The sequence below is a fragment of the Cuculus canorus genome, chromosome 2, assembly GCF_017976375.1.
Source record: "Cuculus canorus isolate bCucCan1 chromosome 2, bCucCan1.pri, whole genome shotgun sequence".
Lineage (NCBI taxonomy): Eukaryota > Metazoa > Chordata > Aves > Cuculiformes > Cuculidae > Cuculus > Cuculus canorus.
This window is the reverse complement of record NC_071402.1, coordinates 34,173,689-34,198,332: the sequence shown is the minus strand read 5'-3', so window position 1 is coordinate 34,198,332 and position 24,644 is coordinate 34,173,689. Positions and strand designations below refer to the sequence as shown.

Here is a 24,644-nt window from a genome sequence, read left to right as displayed (position 1 = left end):
GTATTTGCAGCTGTCAGTGAGAATATCAATTAAAACCCCATCCATGTAATTCTCATATAAAGCTGAAAGAGCACATTCAGTAGAAAACAGATGTTATCTGGCTATTAAGCAAAAGAAACTCAATAGTAAGTCCCCCAGAAAAGCAAGCTTATATCATTGCTACTGTTGCAACAAAATGAAAGGAAAAAAAAAAAAAAAAACCCTTTGGCAAAGGAATTTATCACATTGAAATAAGGGAATCCACAAATAAAACCTGACTATGATTATCCATTATATAGAGAAAACTCCAGTGTGATTCTGATTAACAGTAAGTTCCTAGGCATAGCTCCATGCTGGACAGGTAGGGAGGGGATGCAGAGGTCAAGAAGCCCACAGCTCTTCTGGACTTGTTTTTCATTCAGAGCAATGTCCCAAACAGGACCAAGTATCAGCAAATGGTGTTACACCCTGCAGTCTTACTGTAACCACTCTAGCCCTATGCCTACCTGAAGTATCAGCTGTGTTCTCCATTAAACTACGCCCTGACAGATTTCATGCATGTCAACATTGCTCCTCTTAAGGGTAAGGCAGAACTGGGGGAAGGAAGAAGGAAAAGATCCTCAAACACCACTGTCCTCAGTGAAGAGGAACTCACCCCACAATTGCAGGCAATCAGGACACAAGATCAACAACTGCTATCAGAGTTGGCACAGAATCTTTTCATTCTTATTTTCTCCAGCTATACTGACTATCTTGGACAACTTCTCTTGCAATTAAAAGACAAAAATATCATTTCATAATAAATTCATACATTTCTCCAGTCCCCATAATGACATGAACTCTGAAAGTGTTGGACAGCTTAAGGGGAAAAAGTGCTTTCAAAGATTTCATAAGTATTATTCTAGACACTACAGATAGAAGCAAGGCAAAGTCTCTACACAAAGAGAAATACTTCTATTACATCAACTGATAAACATTTAAGATGTGATACTTTTGTGACTACAAGTCCTTATTTGGGTTTCTTCCAATTAGAATAATAAAACATAGTATCTATTTTACAACACTGCTATTCTACTAACGATGCCATACAAGTTAATCATACCTTATCTAATGAACACAGCTGAGTATCTTTACTACGCTTTCAGTAGAGTTCTTTCAAAATTTGGGTTGTTTTATCAAGCATCAACTCAATTATTCCTGTACAGAATAACAAATAGCAGCCTACAACCTTTTCTAGAAGATATTACAGAGTACTCTATAGCAACTGGCCTACAGCCTACGGCCATACCACCCTGAGAACGCCCGATCTCGTCCGATCTCGGCAGCTAAGCAGGGTCGGGCCCGGTTAGTACTTGGATGGGAGACCGCCTGGGAATACCGGGTGCTGTAGGCTTATTTTTATCCACCCAAGAGTATTGAAGGAACTGGCGGATGTCCTTTCCAAACCCCTATCCATCATCTTCCAGAGGTCCTGGCTGACTGGGGAAGTTCCACTAGACTGGAGGCTGGCTGATGTTGTGCCCATCTACAAGAAGGGTTGCAGAGAGGATCCGGGGAACTACAGGCCTGTCAGTCTGACCTCAGTGCCAGGGAAAGTCATGGAACAGGTAATCTTGAGTGCTATCATGAAGCACACGCAAGAGAACCGGGTGATCAGGCCCAGTCAACATGGGTTTACAAAAGGCAGATCTTGCCAAACTAACCTGATCACCTTCTATGACAAAATCACTCGACTACTGGATGGGGGAAAGGCTGTGGATGTAGTCTTCTTGGACTTCAGTAAAGCCTTTGACACAGTTTCTCACAGCATTCTGCTGCAGAAACTGTCAGCCTCTGGCCTGGACAGGTGCACGCTCTCCTGGGTTGAAAACTGGTTGGATGGCCGGGCCCAGAGAGTGGTGGTCAATGGAGTTAACTCCAGCTGGAGGCCAGTCACAAGTGGAGTTCCTCAGGGCTCAGTACTGGGTCCAGCTCTGTTCAATGTCTTTATCAATGACCTGGATGAAGGCATCGAGTGCACCCTTAGCAAGTTTGCAGATGACACTAAGCTGGGAGGAAGTGTCGACCTGCTGGAGGGTAGGGAGGCTCTGCAAAGGGATCTGAACAGGCTGGACTGCTGGGCCGAGACCAATGGGATGAGGTTTAACAAGGCCAAATGCCGGGTCCTGCACTTGGGGCACAACAACCCTATGCAGCGCTACAGACTGGGGGAAGAATGGCTGGAGAGCTGCACAGAAGAGAAGGACCTGGGGGTGCTGGTTGACAGCCGACTGAACATGAGCCAGCAGTGTGCCCAGGTGGCCAAGAAGGCCAACGGCATCTTGGCTTGTATCAGAAATGGGGTCACCAGCAGGTCCAGGGAGGTTATTCTCCCTCTGTACTCAGCACTGGTGAGACCGCATCTCGAGTACTGTGTTCAGTTCTGGGCCCTCACCACAAGAAGGATGTTGAGGCTCTGGAGCGTGTCCAGAGAAGAGCAACAAAGCTGGTGAGGGGGCTGGAGAACAAGTCTTATGAGGAGCGGCTGAGAGAGCTGGGGTTGTTTAGCCTGGAGAAGAGGAGGCTGAGGGGAGACCTTATTACTCTCTACAACTACCTGAAAGGAGGTTGTGGAGAGGAGGGAGCTGGCCTCTTCTCCCGAGTGACAGGGGACAGGACTAGAGGGAATGGCCTGAAGCTCCGTCAGGGGAGGTTCAGGTTGGATATCAGAAAAAAATTCTTCACAGTAAGAGTCATTGGGTACTGGAACAGGCTGCCCAGGGAGGTGGTCGAGTCGCCTTCCCTGGAGGTGTTTAAGGAACGGGTGGATGAAGTACTTAGGGACATGGTTTAGGGAGTGTTAGGAATGGTTGGACTCGATGATCCAATGGGTCCTTTCCAACCTTGTGATTCTGTGATTCTGTGAACTGGAAAAAACACTATAGAGGGCATCACAGCATACCAACCAGAATTCCTGCAAATACTGAAAAAAATGTTATAAGAGCATGGTTAACTAATATGTAGAAAATTGTCGTTTAATGTTAGAATGTATTGACCACCCTCATGGTGTAAAGTGTTTCTTTTATATCTTTCTGGAATATCTCATGTTCCAGTTTGTGTCTGTTGCCCCTTATCTTCCTACTGTTGCTCCATTTACCATAACACCCTCCCAGTAGGTTGTCGGAGGCATCAGCAACATCTTCCCTTTGCCTTCTCTTTTAAGGCTGAAGAAAACCAGTCAGCTACATGACATATATGTCATATATGTCATATATGTCATGTAGCTCAGCCCCAACCACCTTGGTGGCCATCTGTTGGGCTCACTCCAGTACATCAACAACTTTCTTGTACCAGGACTCCCTGATGTCATTATTCCAGATGTGGTATCCAGTGCTAGAGCATGGGGAAGAATCACTTTCCTCAAACTGCTGGCTACGTGCTTGCATACACAGCCAAATATCTTACTTGGCCACCTCTGGAAATGGTGTGGTAACATCTCAAATGCCATAGCTGAGTTCTCACTTGTGCTGATTTCTAATGAACCATATAAAGAAGAAGGCAGGGCAGAAGCATATAAAAAGATGCAATATACGAAAAGGGGGAGAGGGTAGCAATTTAGGACAGGAGGACATTTGGAGCCTGGCAACATGAATACTTCAGAATGCATCTCCCAGAATCAGATTGGTTACTGTGCACCACTGAGCTAGATCTTATATATCACATAAATCTTTATTAACACATACAAAATTATTTCACTGGTCTGTTCCTGTCCACTACCTCAAAAGGCAATGACCTATATTCCTAAAGCATATGACAATATCACCAACACACTGCCCCAAACCAGGGATCTTTTTTTCTGATTCTACCATAAACAGGGATCATATCCATGGATGGACAAGCAGATAGACTTTAACCACATTCCCTTACAATGCAACAGTGCAGTGAAAGGTATTTTCCTCCCCTGCCATGAAAACTTACCTAGCTCTTGTAGGTACATGAAAATTACCTTTCTAAATGCCTTTAAAAAGGAGTATGACAATATCAGATGTATATTTTAAGAGTTTTCAGTCTAAGCTCATTGTCAGAACAGCTTTGCCCCTCCCTTGGAAAACTGGAGCCTAGAGAGTTAAAGTTTAACAAAGATATATGCAAACAGAAACATGTGCACACTGCAAAAGCAAGGTCCTCTTAGTTATAGTGGTCACTACCAAGTACTAACTATGTACATATAGCCAACAGAAACCAAGATAGCCAATGAATCAGTTAGTTTGTTATATTTTATAATAGGAATGGGCAAAGCATAGGTACATACACTGTTACGCTGGTTCTGTTGATTAGCAGTAAAATATTAACACCATAATCCAATCAAGTCTGACTGTGTGCCCATACTCCTGGCTTATTATCTACTCAGAGCTGAAAATACAAACTTTAGAAAGGTAAATGATACAAATAAAATAAAACTGACTATGAGATCAATGCATATATTCAACTATCTCATCCTTGCAATTCTTTAATGTTCCACTTCTTGGCCTTTCAAGAAAGGCTGCACGAGATGTGCAAGGATTTGAATAGGGAATACCTTAAACAGGTAAACAAAATTATGAGCTATCTTAGTCAAATATTCCATCTAGAAAGAAGCCTTATTATAGACTTGAAAGACTATTTTTGAGACTTTCTATTTTTTTGTTGTTGTTTTTAGAGAAAGAAAGGAAGAATGATAACAGCTGATTAAACAAAAGGAGATTCAGTATAAGACAGGATATATTAATGGTGGTGGTAAGAATCTGATAGAAAACAGCTGGTGCAAAGGCAATTTTTCCTCTACCAGTAGAGCAGAAACCTATCAGTAGAGGGAAAAGCAGAAAATGGGCAAACAGTTTCCGTTCACTGCTGTTGGAGGAAGTGTTCCATCACCACATCTCCTTTCACCACTAAAACAAGCTGTGATGGGCGATTAACCTGGAATGTAGTAGCCTTTTCACCTGGAGCGGTAGGGACTCTACTAGCCAAGGTCAGTTAGGGAGTATCATGAGGTTATGAAGAAACTGAAAGATGGAACAGCAGTTTTACAGACTAAAAAGCCTGGGTGTCCAAAACATCTGCACTTGATTTTCGTAAGAAACCTCCTGTTTCCATGTACTCAAATTCCCTTCTCTTTGTTGTGATGATGTAAGGAGGAGTACCCCTCTAAGGCCAAGCCTTCCTAGACACTGAAAACTCAAATCTTAATCTCTCTTGGAAATCGAAGAGGAAGAAAAACTAACACAAATAGTTAAAAGTTAAAAATCAAGCCCACAGGGGTCCCGTTCTTATATTTTATGCTGGTAAAAACACTACATCCTAGGGAGATCTAACAATATTCCTTCAGTATCTACCAATGTTCTCTTCCACATTCAAAGATTTAAATGTACCCAGCAAACTCTGTTAGCACAAAAGCACTGTCAGTCCTATAATGAAGCCCTGGAAAAGAATTTAAATCTCACTTACAAGCTACAGGCTGTCACTCTCCTCCCCCATTCAAATACACACAAAATGTTTCACAAAAAAAACATCCTTTCTGTTTTGAAGAAATTTTTGCATGCAGGAGATAGCCTTTTTTTTCAAGCACGCTCTCACTGAAAGGGGGCAAAGAGTAACCTTGCACCAGAACAGGAGGAGTTAACAGGCTGCAACAACAAAGTTGTTACAACACCACCATGTTGTTTGACAAGCAAAACTCTTACTAAGTCTGCTACTATAACCCACTATCCTGAGAGAGTAAGACCAGTAACAACTCTATTTTCGATATTTTGGTTCTTCCATTCACACATTTCTTACTGAAATGTATCTTAAATCCAGAATACGAAGTCCTAAACACTGGGTAGATGCCCTATTTTTCTAATAAAATTCCTCTACAGAAAATAATTTTTAACAGCATAAGTATTGCTGGAACAGATTGTATGTTACTCTCTAATTGGAAACTTAAATTTAAATACTAAAAAGCCCTCAAACACAAGAAAAACAAGGTGAAGACTAAAACCAGTGACACTTAAGACAACATTACCTGCTACAATCTATCTTGCTGCTAAACAAATCTAAAGAAAAGATGAAAGAAACAGCTCTCACAAATTAAAAAAATCCTTTGATTCTCAACCGATCTGGTGATTCAAGAAAGCCCCTGCAGAGGTGAAATCATTTGGCTCAGACTCCCAAATTCACAAGCCACCCAGATACTTGCTTATCACAATCCTGGGTCATTTTTCCCTAATCAAAGTTCTAATGGTAACACTTTAACCAAGGCCCAGAGGAGGAAAGAAAGATAATTGACTGGATGTGCCCAGGTAAAGCTTCAGCAGGACACATAACAAAACCATTTCACAAAGCACTCTATCCATAAAAAGATAAAAATAATAATACCAGGATTTGAATTTGAAGAATTGTTTTTCAGTTTTAGCTATTTTTGGCTGAATATCAGGTTTTCAATCTGTACTGAGAATGCAGAAGCAGATTAGTCTCCTCCTTCTCATTTCTAATAAAACATGTTAACATCTGGCAACCCAGTTTCTAGTGTTGTGTTCTCAGACCAATGCATACTTCAAGTCGTGGATGTCAGGCATTTTGTACATTTCTCTCTTTTTAAAGGAACCAGAAGAGAACGTATGAATTTTTTAAGAAGCTACTTAGAAGTACGATTTCACTACTAGTCCCTTGTTTTTCTAAGAATTTGAAAATTTCATTAGGTTATGGATTGGAGGGTGAGGGAGTGGGAGGAAGGACTGTCAACTTCTCTATTTGATAACAGCATGTCTTCACATGCTCCAAGACATTCTAAAATATTAGATTGGAAGGTCAAAGCAACACAGTCCTCTTCTAAAGGGAATAATACGCTTGACTTAAACTCACTAAGAAACAAGATCAACCTGAAATCAGAACTAAAACATAATTAGAGATAAACCACTAACTACACAGACACACAAAACACTGTACTCCACAGTCTGAAAAGCTTTTTCCTGATAATCAAATTTTGTGCAATGAACCTGTCATTTTAAAGCAAATAAAGTAAAATCAACTAATGAAGAAAAAAATTAAACTGACAGCTAGTCATCTGCTTTATAAATGCAGCCGTCAAATGTACCAACGCCCAGCACAAGCTTCACACAGTACTAAGAAGTCAAACATATATAATTTTGTCTTTTAAGGACAAAAGTCTGGCATTATTTGAACTGCTTCAGTTCGAAAAATTAATTTAAGACAATATCAAAGCCTGGCATGATGAGGGCAACCATAAGTCTACCAGGGAATTTCTCATCCTTATAAAAACCATTCCAAAGGTTGATAACGACGATAAAACGCTGTACTCTGACAAAAAGCCTTTTGGAAAGAAAAGGGTCAAAATACTGGAAGCTGTAAACTGTAACAAAATTTAAATACTCATCAAATTCATATCCCTAAATATGATAGGGAGAGAATTTCTAACTTAGGAAACCTCAATCCATTCAGTGTCCTTGTCCTTTCTCATTATTTCTTATTCAGAAGAAATAATTCTATGTGAACTAGTAGCATCAAAGTCTACGAAGCATTTTATTCCAGCAGACTTTTAAAACATTGGCTATACTTTAGTAAATTATCATCAACATTTATTTATTGATACATATAAAGGATTTTTTCCTTGAGGCTGATCTAGTAGCATTTTTTAGTAAAGTTGAATAAAAAAGATAACAAGCAACTTTGTGTTTGTAATCACCCAAGGAGGAACAGAATTATGTTTAACAGTGTAAGAAAGGGTGAACAGCTAGTATTTTCCATCAGATCGTTACTCATCAAAAATAAGGCGTCACACATTCCTGCTCTATCACTGCTAACTTCTGCCCTTTTTTTTCTAACACATTAATACTGCTCCCAAGGAGGCAAATTGCAAGGTTCCCTCCTCTCTTCCCCTGCCACCCCAGACCAAAAACTGTTTCTCATTTCAGTAATTAAGGTCACCTCAGAGAAAAAGCAAACAAAAACAAAGGGAAAAGCTGCAAAAACTGGCACAGATTCCACAATACCTTTTGAAAGCTGTCAACTACCTAAAGTGGCAGAAGACAGGCTGTCTGACCTTCATTCTATCACTAAAGACTGCTTTCTGGCTTTTTTAAAAATAAAATATTTAACCTATTTATTTTCATTTGTTTTTAACAAATGAAATTGTAACAGGTTAAAATGAACACATAATATTGCCTCTTCTTCCCTTCAAAAGGCAAAAACCCAACCCCCAGCTGACAGTTCTGTCACAGTGCTCCACTACTCCAAACCCATGCAAGATGTACAAAATTTTCAGCTCCAATTATCAAGCAAAAGACCTTCATCACCCTCTCCCCAATACTTCAGCCTGTAAACTTCTTGAAAGCTTGTCTCTCGGTTGTAAACCAAGGCTATATAAGACACGCGATCATTATATCAAGCATATTTGTATTTGCTGAATACAATGTAAACTATCAGTAAGTTCAATGGAAGTTGGGCCTTCTCTCTTTCGTATTAACAGTGGTAATTTAATCACAATCTCCAGGAGAATTCACCAGCACAGCCTATACCCATCTAGTATATACTGAAGATCCTTTAGTCTGAAAGTCTTAGCTCGGTAGAATTTGAGCAAACAATTAAAGAAAGTGCTGGATCACCAAGCTTCACACACTGTTTGAGCTAAGCTGCTTTAGCTTATTAATTACAATCTCACAGAACTTTCCAAGGGAGCGGCTCAAAAAGACAACACTCCTTGGCTTTTGCAAGCCTATTGTTTTCTCTTTTCCCATTCTCAGAGCTTGCATAGCTAGACCTAAAAGCAAGTACAAGACATTATTAAACTCTGAGCAAAAAATATTTACAACCAAATGGAATAACTATTCTTTACAATAAATATCTGCCTGCTTTTATTTTCCTGATTTAAATAATATACATATTCATCAGATATGAACATTCAATGCAAAAGGTTGAAAAAACTCATGGTTTTCTATTATTTAGCTGTACAGTTGGTCTATTTTGAATAAAGATCTGCTGAAAACACTCAGGGACATCAGTTTCAGTAACCTCATCTGCCACCTCTTTCTTTCTTGGAAGTGAATTCTTCCATTCCAGCTCAAAAACTGTGCAGTTGCTACACAGCAAAGTGTTTCCCAAAATTCTGTTTATGCAAGCAGATATAAAAATAAGCAGGTGAGAATCCACACAGCCCAATTTTGATTTCATTTATCTTTACTGACTTAAAAGAATATAAATTTTAAATTTCACTTGATAGTCAACTCAATTAAAAAGTTTATTAATAAAATACCAAGATAAAACTAACTTATCTTGGTAACATAACTACAAATTTTGCATTGATCTTATTCTACTGTAGCATGGCTAGATGCCCAACTTATATACCATGTATCAGTACAGACTGATAACTGAAGGTCACAAAGGACTAACAACCTCTTAGTAGAGGAGAAATGTTTTGTACTCTCCACTCATTCTGGTCTCAATTATGGTACTTACATTTTTCAGTTTAAAAAAAAAACTCATTGACATTTTATCTTCAACTGTATTTCACCAATGGCACGACTAAATACTTCAAATTGTTATTAATTACCAAGAATTACATTGTGTTTATATGCCAAAATTAGTTACGTAATTACAGTAACCATTCATTTTACCTTTATTTTTAAACTTTTACTTTTATTTGAAATAACACAAATAGCACCCTGTACCGTGACATTCAGCAGTACAGAACACACATGCATTATTACTGAAGCTCCAGTTAACTGAAAGCTTTCCTCACTTAAAGTTGGGTTTGTTGGGGTTTTTTTTTAAGATATATTATAAATAGTTTGTATTTTTTTCCTGGACAAGGCTGTAAAGAGAAAACTAGTTCAAAATTATTAAATAAAAATATTGTCCATATTGTTAAAAAATTAAGCAATAAGCAATTGTTTGACGAACAGCTAGAAACACAAAACTTCTGCTGAGACTGGAAGAACAGGTAAAGAATAGAACGAAGGAAGTTTAACCAAACATGGGAATATCCAGAGCATAATATTTTCTTATAATGTAATTACAAAGCAATTTTTCTTCCGATTTCAGTGGCTTGAATACATTTTCCCCATCCCATACCCCACTAGCTGAAAACGTTGGGGGGAAACTTGGGGGAAGCTTTTGTATTGCTACTGGCCTGCATTTTGCAAGAAAAGCTCCTGGTGACCTCAAGGTAGCATAACTTCTGTATAGTCACCTAGCACAATTATTTTATCAAATGCCTGTTTACACACACATTTTTTTAAAAAAATCTATTGCTGTAGCAAAACTTTTCAAGCAGCACTTTTTATCATCATGTGTGCATTTATTTTGATAGCGTCCCACAAACATGCCGTTTTCAAGGGCAAAAGAATCCTGATAACATACACATGGTGAAGGCTAACATTCTACGCTCTCTACTAAAGCTGTGTATGCGATTAATGACATTAGCTCTGTATTTAATCAGATTTGAATATCTACATTTACCAATCTCAAGTGTCTAAAGAAAAGACCAGAGGCTATTCAGTGATAAAATTCAAACGCAAAACTGTTTTCATAGACATGTTTCTGGAAAGCTGGTTCAATATGTCCAGTCATAATTCAGGATTTGAAGTAACTTGGTATTAAAAATGAAATTAGGGGAAAGGCAAATGGTAGTAGCCAAGGAAAGCTGTGGATGCCCTATCCCTGGAGGTGTTCAAGGCCAGGCTGGATGAGGCCTTGGGCAGCCTGATTTAGTGGAATGTTCCTGCCCATGGCAGGGGAATTGGACCTAGATGATCTTTAAAGCCCCTTCCAACACCAACTATTCTATGATTCTATAGTTAAAATGTGAGCACCATGGATAAAGCTAATCTTTTTGAGTTTAATACGCAAACACTTGATATGTGTGGGTTGAGGGAAAGGCTTTAATTATCTAACACTCTGTAGAGCAATGATATATTTTCCATACATTTCAACTGAACTTCTTGGGTTCTATTTTTGACCTGCTCTTCCATTCTAAAGGCAAAGTTCTGTGCTTCCAGCTGTTCTAAAAACAACCCTTTATTGTTTATTTACCACATTTTTATGTTATCTATAGCTTTAAGATTTCAGGTCCTATACTGAATTTTCTAAAGCAAATCTATTCTATTTGCTTGTTCTATACTACTTACAACTTTCCAGAACATTTCTGGTTTTCTTCCAGAAAAGCTGCACAAGCTTGGGCTTCTCTTTCAAGGTTTGTTTGGGTGATTTGTTTGTTTGTTTTTAAGCAATTGATATTTTCTTTTTTCTTAAAAGTTACACAAACCAGTGTCAAATTAGCCCCCACTTTGAACAAAACAACATGGTTGTTAGAAAACAAGACACAGGATCTTGTCAACATTGCCTTCCGTTTTTCCAAAAGAAAAGGATAACAGAGAACTACCACTAAAGAATGTCCACACGGACAAAGATCACAATAAATTTAAACTACACAGGTAAAGGCTCAAACTCCCAAGTTTTACAAGTTACTGTGCATCAACTGAAGGGCAGTGGCTCTTCAGGCTGATGTTCATTGTTGTTGGCAAAAAGAGGCAATTTATTAGTTTCCAAACTAATTTAAAGCTAGAATTATCTGATCAGCCTGTTCTAAGTCAGCCTAATCAGATAATTCTAGCTTTAAATTAATCAAAGAAATCTCACTGGATCTGTAAAAATAAGATGTAATTAACATCATACATAACAGGGCATCATACATTGCTGTATAAATTACAGCCGTTTAGTAAGTGAATAAAAATTACTTAATGTGCCAATTTACCATTCTTATCAGAAAAATACGTAATACTGCCATAATGGCATGGTGATAAATTACTGGTTAATTTCAGTTAAACTCTGAGTATTTAAAAACACTGTACATAACCAGGAAAAAAAGGATGCCTCCTTTTTATGTCAGGCAAGTTACATGTTAAATTTCAACACTAATAATAACAAATTACATTATTCTGAACCAAAACCCACTTAAAATTATATACAACAGCTTCCTTTGTAAAATGTTTTTCACACTGAAGATTTAAATGTTAATTAATGGAAGAGTTCTAGCCTTGAAATCTTGCTTACTTGAGAAAGTGTCAACTATCAAGAAACTTAGTAATTTTAGAATTCACTTACTCATTTTTTATGTCTCCAGTTTATTAAAAGAAAATACCAAACAATTCCTTTTCCTATTTCCTAAACTACATTATTAAATTAGTAATTTACTAAATTTAGGACAAGTCATCAGAACACGTTACACAACTAGCAACATATAGATAAAAAAGCTCCATAAATTTCCTCAATCTCTTCCTTAAAAGACAACAGAACACCGTCTTTTTTAAAAAAAAAAAAAAGTGTAGACTTACAGCTGGTATTTCTAAAATGAAAGCAATTACAACATTAGAGTTACCGTAGTTTTATTTTCAGGAAGTGAGCACTACCTCTTACTTTTAGGCAAGATTTGTCATTCACATATCCTGAGCAAACTCATTTAACCTGTAATCATTATTTCCCTTTTACAGAGGGAGCAACAGGAATGAGGGTGAGGCAAGCTGCAGAAGGTCATTTACTAGGCCAGAGACAGCAACACAGCATAGGTTTACGAAGTCCCAAAGAGTGCCTCCTTCAAGTTTCACATCTGTCATTTTCCTATAGTTTTCACACAGCTTTATAAAAGATACTACTTAATAAATTCTTGCCTCTGTTTCGCAGTTACACTTGTGGAAGTCTGAACATTAAGAGCAGCTTTACAAAAATGCGTTTGCCAAACAGAGCTGATAAAATGAAGGCAGATCAGACTGTCTGAACTACTGCTAAACGAAGAACAGTCTGTACAGTATGTTCAAGTTCTTGATCCCATTTAATTTCAATATATCCCAGAAGGACACACCATAGTTTCTTTATGCCTCTAAACTTCAAGACCAGAATTTTTACTCCACAAAGCACAATGCTTTGACATTTTAACCCTTTTTAGCTATGCTAAATCCAGGCTAACAGGACAACTAAACTCACTTCATTCAGTTTGTTCACTCTTTCGTGGCTGTCCCATTAGTAGTAACAAACAATGTAAGTTTAGCGGGTTAAAAATGAAAACCAGAAAGAGAAAAGAAAAGAAGAAGACAATAGTGCTAGACCATCCAGATCTAAAAACAAAATGGAAAACTGTAAAAATACAAGGAAAAGCAGAGCGGTTACAGGTGAAACAAGGAAAGACAGGGGCCATGCCACAAATGCCAGCAATCTTTTATCCTGCCCCAGTCCAATAAATCACCACCCACTCCGGGCAGCACATAGGGAAAGCGATCCATTCTTTCAGAGCAATTTCTGTAGCTACTATTTGAGAACTCCCTCGGAGGAAATACGAATAAATAATTCAGCTAGAAATACCTGTCAAGCAGCAGGATGTTTCATGCTGCTGTACCTACAGCAGCACCATCCACCCAAGTAAAGCCGAACATTACCTGCCCACAGGACTGATACCACAGGACAATCTCATTTACAGACTGAAAAGACGACCCCGCAGGCTTTTATCTCCACAGCTCGGGATAAAACTCGCCTGCCCCAGACCTCTGTGCCTCAGAATTACTGTGCCGCAGCCCCAGGACCGCCCGGGAAAAGGGAATAGCGAGACGTATCCCTCGGCACCAAGGGGTCTCCGGGACTCGCCGCTCTCTCCCAGGGCGGTCAACGAAGCCCCAGTGAGGGGCGGGAGAGTCCCCTCCTCAGAGTGAGGGGACTCCGCTGCCCCACCTCGGTGCGGCCTGGGCCCTACCTCGCCCCTCACCGTCTGCCACCCCCCCCCCCCCTTCCCGACTCGGCTCCAGCCCGGCCCTCCCCAGCCCCGCCGAGCGGCTCCCCTTTCCCCCCAGCCGCTGCCCCCAGAGGCCGCTCCGTCCGCACCACCACGCACACACAGAGCCTGGGAGAACGTCTCCGAGCCCCCCGCCCTGAAGGCGCTACCCCCGCCCCGCCGCAGCCTCCTCACCTGCATGGACGCCATGATGGACCCTCCCCCGCCCCTCTGCGCCGCCGGCCGCGGCCGCCGAGACGCAGCGCTGCCCGCCCCGGGCACGTGACCGCGCCGCTGTGCGCGTGCGCGGAGAGAGGGCGGGTGCCGCGCTGTCCTTGGGGTCCGAGGGGCATCCCGTATCCCCAGAGCGAAAAGCCGGGAAATTAACTCTCCAAGACTCGTTCTGGGGTTTTAGAAAGCGAGCATCCTTTATCGGACCTGGGCAACGCGAGGAGTGGTCTCCATCAATCATTTGCAGTGAGACAGGGGCCAGTGCCAGGATGTATTTCCCACCTACGGGCATGTGTATAAATTTTCCCATAAATCTTATGCATATTCTATTACTTCCCAAGGTCTAATTTTAATGTTATTATGAAACTGCGCAACAGTCAAAACTTTTGCTAATTTGGAGCTGACTCCAGCTCTCTGCTTGACCTTGCCTTTAAGATAAGAAGAAAACTCCAAATAGAGGTGATAACGGAAGAAGAGGCATCTGTTCAGCACAGATCACACTGCACACAAGATGTTAACATCTTCAAAGAATGAACAATGTCTACAAAAATCACCGTTTTAAAGAAAACACGCTATCAGAAGGGCATTCCGTCTACCTTTCAAAGAACACAATTCCTTAGAAATCTGTCAGTCTGGCACTGTTTATATAGGCAGAAATGCCACAACAAAGCCTGTACAGAACCTCCCTACATTTAATAAATGGCTTAAATACCACACTATTACTTAATTGGTGTAGATCCCTAACCTGGAAGTACCACATAGCTCAGGAAGTCCTTACTCCTGCGCAGCTCGATGCCAGCAGTGACGTAAGCAAGATATAGCAACACATGTTCGCTTACAGAAGTGCAATGGAACTACACCTAGTTACACCAGAGCAGAGTCACACTTGCGCGTTGCAATGCCGTGGTCATTCACGCACATTCCAGACAGTACTTCATATAAAGAGAAGGCTACCACAACAACACTTCATCTACCCCTTTGTACAACATAAACTTTCTTTTTTAGTAGAATCATGGAATAGTTTGGGTTGGAAGAGACCTTAAAGATCATGTAGTTGGAACCCCCCTGCCATGGGCAGGGACACCTCCCACTGGATCAGACTGCCCAAGGCCTCATCCAACCTGGCCTTGAAATCTGAGCCAACCTTCACCCATGCCACACTAGGGAAACTTAACTCTACTTTAGCTTAAATCAAAATATGCCACGTTTTGTAGTAGCAACTACTTCGTGTATCACCCCTGCTCCTTCACCTCTCATGGCGGGCCAGCCATCGTTGGGGGAGGGCATTCCACCCAGCATCCATTTGTACAGATTTTTAGATCTGCCCATGCAGCATCTGTAAGGAGTTCAGTCAATTCCAGCTGTGCCCTCTAACAGGTTCCTCGGTCTCCCCTCATGGCTGTTGTGTCCTGGCAGGAAGGCTGTGATAGAAGAAGTAGTTACTATTACAAAAATTGGAATATTTTTTATTTAAGCTAAAGTAGGGTTGAGTTATGATCTAAGTAATTGTATTTTTTTTGAGGGTTAGAGAGAATGTCCTTCTGATAGCATGCTTCCTTTCAAGCAGTGTTTTTCCAGGCACTCTTCATTCTTTGAAGATGATAACATCTTGTGTGAAGTAAGACCTATGCTGAAGAGATGTCTCTTCTTCTATAATGACCTCTGTTCGCAGCCTTTCCCTGTCTCAAAGGCAAGGTCAAGCACAGAGCTGGAACCAGCTGCAAATTAGCAAAAGTTTTGACTGTTGTCAAAGTTCATAATAACATTAAAATTAGTCCTTGGAAAGTAATAGGATATGCATAAGATTTCTGGGAAAATTTATACATATGCCTGTAAGTGGGAAATACATTTTAACTAGCTCTTGTCTCGTTATCTCATTGCACATGATTTATAGAGACCAGTCCTCATGTTGCCCAGGCCTGATAAAGGATGCTGGCTTTCTAAAAGTCCAAAATGAGTCCTAGAGAGTTTATTTGCCGGGTTCTTGGTATCCAGTCGGGGACGGCCTGATACTGTGGGGCTGTGGGCTGGTATGCCATGTGTATGTGACTGGCTCTCCTGGTGGGAGGAGGTGTTTGGCTGCGCTTCCCATGCTGCTTCATTACTGGTGGCATACATGTCAGCTATCATGGGGATGTTTGAAATGGGAGCATTTTGGAATCTACATTTTCCTTTCCTGGACTGGAACATCCTCTGTCTTTCACGCTGGATGATTTTTGTGGTAACTAGGGGAAAATACACAAGAGCCACTCATTAGAAGCAATCTGCTTCAATACATTAATCAACTTGCAAAACCACTTTTCTTTAAGCAGTGATTCCAGCTATAGTATTGCAGGCCTAACGTCCTCAGGATAAACCTAGAAATGTTTTTTGCAAAACCAAGTCTATAAAATTCATAATCCTAGTGGATATGTAAACCCAATGATTTAATAGAGACACTGATTTTGGAATGTACAGCTCATGACACTCTCCATCTCCCTGCTGATCTCACACCCAGCAAACACAACATGGCATCAGCTTCCAACTTGCACCTGGTGTCAGTAGTGTTGCCAATGTTAGAGTGAGCAAACAAACTTCTGGGATTTGCTTAAAAGGAAGAACAGAAAGCAGCAGGACTATCCTTGCCCTGCGCAGTAGCTGCAGAAGGGAATGAGCCTCTTGGCTTTGCAGCAATTTGCTAATGACAGAACTGAGTCTGTTTCAATTTTTGGGTGGGAAAGGAGACCAGCCTACCAAAAGTAAGGATGGAATAATATTATTATGTAAACCAAATCCTGTACTTTTTGTGCTCTAAATTCACCCTCAATTTTCAGTCAGAAAATATGGGCTGTTGATGCTGTGCAAGCTGGCATTGCTCTGCTGACTTAATTTAAATAACACTTAAGTTGGAAGAGTCTTGCTATGGGTGTTTTCACAGGCCGTCAGTATTTATGTACAATATGATTTTGCAACACCATTTAGCTTGCAGAGGATTTATTACACTAAGTAGACATTCAAACCTGGTAGAGTTTTCTTTTTCCTGCAGTTCTTCAGAGCTAGCTTAGCCTGTTAGAGCATTCAGTGGAACATTGCTGTTTCAGTTTTACTAGATGTTGTTATTTTGCATGATCCAAACATATGTTTATCCTAAAATACATTTCTTAATGCCATATGCCACAAGGATAACAAAAACATCAACTTTAAGCAGTGGACATGTGTTCGACTATAAACATGGACATATTGACTATCTGTGTTGATGTAATCACAGTGAGATAAAAATGATTTCAATCCATTATATTCTGTTTCTTAACACTATTCCAGAAAACCCTGTTCAAGGTCAGAAGATACAAAGAGGCAAAAGCTTATGAATGCCAGCACACATCATAGACTGCAAGTTGTTTTTTGCATGAGAAGATCAACTTTGTAGTCTTAAGATAACTATAATCAGCACAAATATGACTTCTACTCTGTAACAGAGAAAAATTATCTTTGGACAAAAAGCCACCTTAGCAAAAAATCATAGGTTTTAGCTGCCCTTGTTTGAGAAGGCTTTTTTTCTATCATACAGAGCTTTGCAATATTTAAAAGAAGGCACATACCACATTTTGGACTAAAATATTGTTCATTGAGGTAACTTCATCTATGCTGCAAATCCTATTCCTGAGGAGAGCGGACGTGAAAAGCAAGGGGAGGTTTGCCCTTCACAAAATCAATAAAGCACAAAGGAATTACTACCCACCCTAAATTAACGGCGTGTGTAAGAAAATAAAGCACTGCTCTGCAGCTGAAACTTGTGACCAGAATCCCCCCATCCCTAAATTCACTTTGAGTAGTTTATTCTTACAGAACTACCAAAGGTATCTTTTATGACTGTTGTCGCATCTTCGTTCTTCAAGGTGTCATGCAATTGCCTAATATACATGTGCAACAGTTTTAGCTCATCATCATCATGGGAATAGGGGCAACTGGAGAATTATCCCTGTGTTTTAATTGTTTTTTCTCCTTTCCCTGTGTCTCATTAACCTGGCTTGCAGAGAGTGTTTTTTAATAAGTGTTTTTGTACAGTGCATAATGCTATAGGGATTCAATCCCTCAAGGAAGTGAACGGAAACAAATAGGAAAACAAACACTATTAACAGAGTTTATATGAATATCAGTATTTACTTCCTTAAATACAGTTCCATTCTTGATTTTGTGATGGCTCATAGTATTCTTTGATCTAAGTTATTCAGTAATCTCAGCAACGAAAGGCCCAAAATCCCAGGGTGGGTAGATTTCACAAGAAGTTGGTTATGTTGTAATTTGGAGTTCATTTCAGTGTTAACCTTTACCTATGCAAAATGTAGAAAAAACCCACATTTGCACTTAACCCTTCCTAAACTTTTGCAGGTGTAGAGTTAGACAATGCCATATTTGGTTGTTATTTTAAATAGAAAGCTTTAGTGTTTGGCTAACGCAGCCTGATCCTGCACCAGTCAACCTAAGTTTTGCCAAAGACTTCAAGAATCGAAGTCTTAGGTCTCAAATATTCAAAACTTTAGGGATAAGAGGAATTTAGTTTGTTATTATTTCAGAAGCTATCTTCCATTGATCTGATCAAATACAGTATTATGATTTACATATCAAGAATATATAAAGCAAATAATGAAAATTGTACCACCTACTAACATTGTTTATGTAAATATTCAATAACTTGATTTAAAAATCCACTTCAGAATTTGCACATTTACAGAAAAAAAAAAAGTTCAAACTGCATTTATTTAGTTATTTTCTAGTGTATCTAGCCAGTTTCACAAAGGTCAAATACATTTGTTTATTAGAGTCCCTTTAATTATATACTCCCTTCACTCCGTTATCCATAATGTTTTCAAACATTACCAAACTTTTTTTTCCTCTGCTCTCCCCCTTTTTTTTATATCATTCTTCTACATACTGAACTATCACTGCCTGCTTCTTCACAGTTTCTGCCACTATAACACAGGAGCTTGACTTCTTTTCTCTGTGTCCACTGAACTTTTTTAGTTTTCCACCTTATTTCCTTCTCACAAAAAAGTCCACTGTACAACATGTTAACCTCCCCTTGTTACTCCAGTGGTGTGGCAACCATAACCTGGAAACCGTGTCTCACAAGCGTGGAGGACAACATACCTCTCAGAGGAATTGTTCCAACTTTTTCCACTCCTGCCTGCCAGTTACAAGAGAGGCACCGAGTTTAAAACCTCTGTGGAAAAGACATCTTCTGATAAACTGCCCCCTCCTTGGAGATGTTCAAGGCCAGGTTAGATGGGGCCTGGGGCAGCCTGATCTAGTGGGATGTCCCTGCCCATTGCAAGGGGATTGGAACTAGATGATCTTTAAGCTCCCTTCCAACCCAAACTATTCTATGATTCTATGGTTCTATCAACACAAACTTGATGCATCTGCAGGAAATGCTGTCTGTATGATGCAAGTAAAAGATGCAGAATCAAATCAAGGCAGGTTTATGTCAAGAATATAAAAGAAATAAAAATGAAAGATAGTCTAGATCTGCAAGATGTCTTTGGCATGTTAAGATTTTAGTGCCCTTTTATTCCTTAGTGACAATGTAGCATTTTCATCAATTGTTTGTTCCATTTTTATCTTACTTTGTTCTGGCTAGTAACACATCCAGACACATTATCACTTCCATCCCAGGACTTTCAGAGGGATGAATGGAGGCTAACGGAAAGGTTTGACCTTATTCCTGATCTGCTCTAAGCGCAGCATCTGCAGAACAAGGTCATCCTGTTCTCGGCTGTCATATGCTTCCATTTCTTCTCTTGTATAGGACTTGACAATTTTACAGTAACTGTGTGATCTGTGGCTTTCAGCTTATTCACAGCAAGACTGAACTACCAAAATAATTTTCCATCAGATCAGAAAAAGAATTTCTCCTAATCTGTGGACACAAAGTTGTTATAATTACTTCAGGGGAAGAAGGATATGTGGCCAGGGAATGGAGTGGAATTGCCTGTTTTGGTAATACGCTGTAATGACCAATTTGTAATAATTGTCATCCCATGGTTTTGGAGCCAGTAACCCTGTAATTGTTTTAAATGCTGTAAAGATAAATATAAAAATGAAAGCTATAAGAAAACTAAAATTATGAGGATTGTGTAGGACCTCTACTCAATAAAATAGATTAATACGTTAAAAACTGCAAGGTGACGTTATTACCAAGTTCTTCCACATCAAAAGGACCCATTTCCAGAGCCCATGTGGGCAGCTTGATTACTGTGTCTCTCAATACAAGGGTTCAGGCTCTGCTCAGTGATAATAAATACCCTTAATACTGAAATATAACCGTAATTTAGTTGTTTGTTTGCTTGCTTTTTTTTAACCTGTGAACTGAAGGCTTCTCAGGTAAGCCAAAGAGGTAGATAAATACCTAGTTGATCTTGTTATTAGGATTACACAGAAGTGACTAACTTTGTAGCCAATTCAGAGGATACTGATGAGGAACTTAGAAATTAAGTACCCGTTTGCCTTGCTAGTCTAGGAGCAAGATACAGTTGCTGGAGAAGAGGCTTCTGGGGGAATTTACACAGCTGTGCAACAAGCTATCACAGCTCCTGAGGGATAAGGAGCACATCCTCCAAATGCACAGATCAAACTGCCATCACCAGCCCCTGAACACTGCTTACAGACCTTGCAGAATTTCATTTTGCAGGCCTGTAGACCAAGATGACACTGGTCCAGCCTGTTGGCTTTCTTTTGTTTATTTAACATCTCTTGGGAAAGACAAGACTTCACATGGGATATGGCTACCGTGAAATGGAGCTAAGGTACAAACCCACCATGGATAAGCAGTTACTTGACTATTTCAGCTAAATATTTTTAGACGGTTCCCTTGTTAAGTCATAGTTGTCTATTACAAGTCAAATACTTTTAATAATTGAACCGCTCCATGACAAATCTGAAAGCAGCTTCAATGTTAGGGCAATACTGATATATCATACATATTTCAAGTAGTTTGCTACAAATAATTATAACTCAAATAGAGTGCCACTCCTATAAAATATTGTAGGAAAGTTTAGTATGGTAATGTGAGAAGTTCTTCCCTGTATAAGAAGGGAAATGAAATCCTTTGTGCCAAATGCATTTAGATTCTAGATATTTTTCAGGGTTGGTGACACCAACCGAAACTGAGAACTATTTATATAGGAGTGAATTAACCTGCATAACAAGTACCCCGTTGTTTTATTAAACAGAGTAACAAGAATTTAAAGCAACGTAAGACATGAATTATGTATTACTTATGGTTTTGTGTAGTGGTGATTTTGGAGATAAATGTTTTCAATTAAGTACAAATAGGATAGAAGTAGTATTTTTTTCATGGGAAGAAAAGCCTTAGCCATGAATTCTTAACTGAAATGGCAGTTTTATATTTGAATTAACAGTGAAGGAATTAACAGTTGATGTTTTCAACTTCAAAGTCACTTCTGGTTGCGGAAAAAGAAATTGGCAACAAGTAAGTAAGGAGTAGCATTAATCCATGCCTGTATTCCCAAAACACTTATCTCTCAAAACTACCCTGAAAACCAGTGACTTTAACACTGTACAGTAAGATTTTGATTTATCTAAAAACTCTCCAGTTGTTACTTTCACCAATCTAAAACACAGTTCTGCGCTCCACAAGGGAGGCTACAAAACATTCCATGATTAACATCTTGGAAACTGTCTGAGTATGTAAGTTCAATAGGCTACAACGTCAAAGTACTCCCTTCATCTGAGAACAATCATGATCCTGAATCTCTGATTCTCTTCCCATGTAGCGTGGGAGGAAACCCCTGCATTCTGTAAACATAAAACAGCGACATGGCAATGACAGAGAGAAATATCTTTTTTATCTCAGTGACCTTTCTCCCATAGAAGAAAGATTGCACCAAACCCTACGTTTTAGATATAACATACTCAAAGCCTTCTTTCATGACACGTAACACTTATTAAAACTTAAACTGATAAAAACTCAACTGCTCTTTTCCCTGTGCTGCTCTAGTGATGATACTCAAAATTGATTCATAGGTAACCGAGAATAATCACAAAATCTACTATGTTCTCTTTCTAGCTCTTCCAATCATTGTGCAACACATCAAGTTCACAGCATTGGTATCCTCCCATAAAATTGCCACCTAATAAGCAACATTTAAAAAGAAAACCAACTTTAATCCAGTATATTTGTCAAAAAAATCCAAATAATTAAAAGTTGAACTTTTTCCATAGTAAAGAATACTAAATGCCTTTTTTTTTTTTTTTTTTTTTTGGCTAATGCAAAGCTTTGGTATGTCTTTAAAAATCAGCATGTTTTATTTCCAAACCCACTCAGTGAAAAATGAATTCCTGTTATTTTTCTCTCATTCAGTTGTCGAAATTAAGGTCACACCACAGCCTCCACCCTTATTTTTCAGATAGGAAAACCTGCTATTTCTCATTAGCATCTGCACACGAACATTTGCTTTCACTGACTTGGAAGTAGCTGTTACTGTCTTAAATTATACTGCAACATTTAACAAAATTTAACAAAATTTATTTTAACAAATTTAACAAAGTAAATGAAACTAGGGACACAAAACATGGACAACAGTTACATTTCCTGTCCATTGATTTCTGTGTCCCCTTTATCTACTGCATAAGCCAACAGGTTTAGGCAGCTGTTGGGAAACCCCTTTAATTAGGAACACTAAAACCAAGAAAGGGTGAAAAAAAATCAAATAGCCACTGCATTTTCCTGCAATTTACACCCGTGAAACATAATATACAATAATAAAACACAGATAGAGCAACCAGTGTTCCACACTTACTACCATTAATTAAGAAATGCCTTTTAGACATCACGTTCAATGCAGCTGTTGAGTGCAGTGCTGTGGTGAATCTTCATGGCGAATCCTCCTTTCGTTGAAAGCCAAAAATGACATTCATGTCATGGAGCGGAGTTCTTAGCATTACGGATGCACAGACTGTTTCATGTTGGACACCATCTGGGGCTCCTTCAGCAGCTTACACTCAAACAATGAAGCATAACCTAGCAAGACTTTTCTTATTGCTCGCAGTTAGTAAAGCATCTGCAAGTTTTAATGGCTAAATCAGTGGTTCAGTTTAAAATTTAAAAGGGTGTATTATGGGACATCTGAAGTTTTTAAAATGTCCTCTTCAGGGCCGTTCAGGAATACCACCCTTTTTCAGTATTTGTTTGTTTCTGAGAATTGCAAATACTTGCAATTCAGAGGAGTACAAAGATATCTAAACACTTAAAAACTATGAAGTTCATCAGAAACATGAAAAAAGCCTTTAATTTTTTACATGCAGTTCCACCACCTAGTACCCAAATGATAATTATTATAGCAACTATGAGTCTACATATGAATACTTGCTCTGAGAAGTCATAAATCAACAGAAACACAGGTTTAAAAATTTTCAATTTTGAAATTTATTTAGAACTCAGGGGTTAAGCGTGGTTAAGTTTTCCAATTGTCTGATAATAGCATACCCATGTCACTATCATGGAAATTGCACTAATTCCCTCTGCCCCCCTCCCCCTTAGAAATCTGCAGGTTAGTTTTCTTAACAGCCAGTGGTTTTGCAAATAGTGTGCTCTAGGACACTACCGCATTTCCTGAGTGTTCAAAGCTACTGTACGATACATGAAGCTGAAGTAAAACCCACAAAATTCTTATTCGGAACTAAACCAGCTATTTTACCTCTGCTGAAGTACGGAATCACAAAATGCACTGTATTTTAACAGCAGATTGCATTGGAATGCTTTAAAAAGGGGTGAAACAATAAAAAAAATTTAAAAATTACATCCTTTTTACTTCAATTTTGAACTTCTACGCATTAACTTCACTACTATTAGAAATGGCTAAAGAACTTCAAACTTGCTCACACCAAAATGTAGTTGGGACTAAAATATCCATGTCAATACTCCTTGTCTTTTAGGATATTCCTAGGGGCTATAAAAAAGCAACAAGCATGGTACTTCTGGGTTGTATTGACTTTTTTAGTGCTTTCAAAAATGAGTTACTAACAGCACTGACCAGAGTGCTCTAATATAGGATTTCAGACAATCACCTTGCAATGCACTTCAGCTTTATTGTGCAAAACCAACCTAGTCATAAACATCCCCCCATTAAACACAATAAATTGTGCTAAAATATGTGACGTAAATAAAAGTCAGATAATCTATCGACACATTGACAAATGTTGGCTTATCTATCAAGTGTTGTTCAAGCCCAGGTAAAATTTCATTTGTCAGAACTGAACTCCTCCATGGGCAGACTGCATAGTCTATGTAGTTACCAGCTTTTGTCCATAAAAGTCTCTTCAAAGTTGCATTTATGCTGGCAAACAGGTTTAGAGGAGAGTTATAGCCCTCTAAATTCACCATTAGTTAATACAACAATAAAGATGTCCCACTATCTGTCAGTGGGATTTTTCCATAAAAGACCACAACCATGTCTTGACCAAAACAAAGCTGAAGCAATGGCAGCTGATGAAAAGGCAAACCACATTGTTCTTGCATCATTTTTCATGATGCATTAGATTTATTCTCATTTACGGATGATTTTGGCAGAAGCGTTCTTCAGGCTGTGGCTGAACAAAAAGCTAATTATAGTCTCAAGTTTAATTTTTTTTTTCTTTATGGAAACTTGTTTTGAACAAAGATTTG

General features: G+C 39.1%; 1 protein-coding gene and 1 non-coding gene across 3 annotated transcripts in view; one reads left to right on the top strand and one right to left on the bottom strand.

Moving 5' to 3' along the window:
• The window catches only part of UBE2W (ubiquitin conjugating enzyme E2 W), a 31,707-nt gene extending 17,670 nt beyond the window's left edge, over positions 1-14,037 (bottom strand). The window contains exon 1 of one of the 2 annotated variants that reach the window (XR_008448634.1): positions 13,946-14,037. Coding sequence is in view for 1 of the 2 variants with exons in the window: in XM_054059266.1 (XP_053915241.1) it covers positions 13,946-13,960 (15 nt within the window). In the remaining variant the exon portion in view is untranslated. The remainder of the gene's footprint in view (positions 1-13,945) is intronic. The other variant, XM_054059266.1, reaches the window with a different exon arrangement.
• Positions 1,254-1,372, top strand: LOC128851533 (5S ribosomal RNA). Its single transcript, XR_008448901.1, has one exon. It is a non-coding gene; the product is annotated as a 5S ribosomal RNA (ribosomal RNA).
• Positions 14,038-24,644: the final 10,607 nt, after the last annotated feature.